The 3295-nt window shown below is 38.4% G+C and overlaps 1 protein-coding gene across 2 annotated transcripts; it reads left to right on the top strand.

Annotated features, from left to right (window-relative positions):
* Positions 1–248: 248 nt before the first annotated feature.
* LOC9272107 (protein neprosin) lies at positions 249–3092 on the top strand. 2 transcript variants are annotated; one of them, XM_015787066.3, is made up of 7 exons: positions 249–439; positions 561–647; positions 814–1035; positions 1177–1347; positions 2015–2068; positions 2181–2327; positions 2486–3092. In XM_015787066.3, exons 1-7 carry the CDS (start codon positions 278–280, stop codon positions 2864–2866), a joined length of 1224 nt encoding a protein of 407 aa, XP_015642552.1. In that variant the 5' UTR covers positions 249–277; the 3' UTR covers positions 2867–3092. The 2 variants fall into 2 exon arrangements, with proteins under 2 accessions (XP_015642552.1, XP_015642551.1); XM_015787065.3 differs by having other exon boundaries at positions 808–1035.
* The last annotated feature ends 203 nt before the right edge of the window (positions 3093–3295 follow it).

Raw genomic sequence — 3295 nt, 5'->3', positions numbered from 1 at the left:
TTTGATTCATTGTTAAATATATTTTTATGTATACACATAGTTTTACATATTTTATAAAAGTTTTTGAATAAGATGAACGGTCAAATATGTTTAAAAAATTCAACGGCGTCAAATATTTATTTAGAGACGGAGGGAATAGATACGTTTGCATTGTGAACATGCGTGCATGTACTGCACCTGTACGTGTACGTACGTATACGCTCGATCCCATGGCCTATAAAAGGGCCATGCATCTGAGATGGAAGAAGCCGCATCTGCAGCTAATTAAGCATCAGCAATGGCAGCAGCGAGGACGTGGAGTAGGCGAGGCTTGGTGGCGCTCCTCCTGCTGGCTATGATCTTCCCAAGCTTATTGTCGCCATCGGATGCTACTTCTACTTATTTGAGGCGGCGGCAGGTCCTCAAGCGCCTCAACAAGCCTCCTCTCGCAACCATTCAGGTACCTATATAGGTTATATAGTTGCATGCAAATTAGCTAATTATTACTACATACATACATATATATATATATATATATATATATATATATATATGATCATAAATTAACTGCGTGCATGCAGAGCCCAGATGGAGATATCATAGACTGTGTGCACATCTCCAGACAGCCTGCATTCGATCATCCTCTCCTCAAGGACCATACAATCCAGGTGAATTAACTTCATATATAATTAATTCCACTCTACACCACCAATATAATATAATATACGCATGATATCTTCTTGTTTTCACGAACGACAAAATAATTGTACGTCAATATATTAGATGCATGATATCTTCACGTACGAGTAATATGCCTGCCGGTTTCAGATGCAGCCTTCCAGCCAGCCAAGTGGCCTATATGGAGAAGCAACACGTCCATTCACCCAAACATGGAATCAGAACGGCGAAAAGTGCCCTGACAACACTATACCAATCCGAAGGACCAAGGAGGAGGATGTCATGAGGGCCACCTCTCTTACAACGTTTGGCAAGAAGACGCACGACATGAGCTCTCACCCTCACTCTCACTTGGCTGGTGTCACAAGCGGCCACTACGTATAGTACCACCCTCAACTCATATTACAACTAGCTTGTCTTCCTTGATCTTGGATTATTATTATTATTATTATTATTATTATTATTATTATTATTATACTTTTCAAAATACATTTTCTTATTTAATCTCCCATTGAACAGTATGGTGTAGCATATGCAACCGGAGATGCCAACTACTACGGAACCAAAGTGACCATCAATGTGTGGCAACCAACGATTGCAACATCTGGTGATTTCAGCCTGTCCCAACTATGGATCTCAGCGGGCTCCTATGATAACAAGGACCTTAATACCATTGAAACAGGATGGCAGGTACGTGACACCTTAAGAGCAAGATCTTTATAAGAGCTAGTTACCTTCAAAATCATTCTATGTCATCAAAAGCTAACATAGAGCCAATTAGTATAATAGTTACGCATAAACATACACTACATCATTAATATATGGACCACCTCCTATACACATGTAATGTCTAACTTGAAGTTAGTGCTATAGCTGAGTGTAACTCTGTAGCTCGCTTTTCTTCTTTCTCTCCTCTTATCTCTCCTTCACATAAGTATAAGTATAAGTATGATGTGGTAATTTTTTAAGCCAGCTTATGTCACTTATATATTGTACTCGCTCTAAGTGCGTCAGAGGGGAAAAAGTAAGTTCTATTAAGTCCTACCTGCATGTCTTGCAATTTCCATGCATAATCCATTCATACAAGCTCTTATCTTTGTGCATGCCCTGATGTCCATGTTATCTACAACTAGCATTGAAGATAACTTTATACGGATTCCATGTTTAATTTTCATATATATAAGGATGCCACAATTAATGTAACTACATAATCTCGATAAGTGGCCAGCCTTATGGATATATCTATCTACTAATAATATCACCGTCTGTTGTACGAGTACTAAGCATTAATATTGCAATATTTGTGCATATATTCTCTTACGATGATGGCTCTAAGCTATCCATATCAATGTTTCAGGTGTACCCAGCTATGTACGGGGATGACAAAACTAGACTCTTCATCTACTGGACTGTAAGATATATATATTCCTTTATTATTAGTAACAATTAATATTTCGCCCCTGTTATATTATGGTGGGGAATTAATTGATGGCGTAAAGGTACTAATGAAATATATATTGTAGCGTGATGCATATAACGAAACGGGATGTTACAACCTAGCATGCTCAGGATTCATCCAGACAAACCCGCAGTTCGTCATCGGTGGCAGCATATCCCCTGTCTCCACCTATGGTGACACACAATATGAGTACGATTATTTAGTTTGGAAGGTAAACCGTACACAAAAATTAAGCCCTTTAACATTCAAATAAAGCATATATACAAAATCAAATTCTTCAAGAATGGGCATGGAGAATCTGTGTCATCTAGCTACTGATTGATCTTGTCCTTCCTCCAGTAAATGACGAATGAATACATAAATTTGCAGGACCCAGCGGGGGGCAATTGGTGGTTGCAAGTGCAAGGCAATAATGTGGGCTACTGGCCATCATCCATCTTCACCCTCCTGCAGACAGGCGTTGCCGACAGTGTGGAATGGGGTGGGGAGGTGAATTCGCCTCAAATTACCACACCCATGGGTAGTGGACATTTTCCTGAGGAAGGGTTCGGCAAGGCCACCTACAGCAGAGCAATCCAAGTTGTTGATTCCTCCAACAATCTCAAACCACCAAATGGTGTGGGCTTGATAGCTCCGTTGCCCAGTTGCTATAACGTCATGACTGGTTCCTCCAGTACCACCAGTTGGGGCACTTACATCTACTATGGCGGGCCTGGGTGCCCTCAAAACTCTCAAATTGAAGTGATGTAGAGAGATCGATCGTGCTCGCCATCAAACTACCTACATCTCCTTAATAATTTACATCTAGTACTACATGCGCCCAATAATAAAGTATTATTAGCTAGGGTCTATACTAGCTAATAGTACATGTCTCATTTCATGCTCTGGTTGCTAGTACGTACGTGTATGTATACATTTGCATGTATATGTAAGAGGTTTGAACCAAGCTAGCAAATAAATGTATTGTTACAGTTTACTAGATGTTATGTTATTGATATATATATATATATATATATATATATATATATATATATATATATATATATATATATATATATATATATATATATATATATATATATATATATATATATATATATATATATATATATATATATATATATAGTGAATCTATTCTACACCCCTCCCCTAGAATAACTATTCTACACCCCCCATCCC

This window comes from Oryza sativa, chromosome 6, assembly GCF_034140825.1.
Source record: "Oryza sativa Japonica Group chromosome 6, ASM3414082v1".
In the NCBI taxonomy this organism is placed as follows: Eukaryota; Viridiplantae; Streptophyta; class Magnoliopsida; order Poales; family Poaceae; genus Oryza; species Oryza sativa.
The sequence above is the reverse complement of the archived record's forward strand: the minus strand, read 5'-3'. Positions and strand labels throughout refer to the sequence as shown.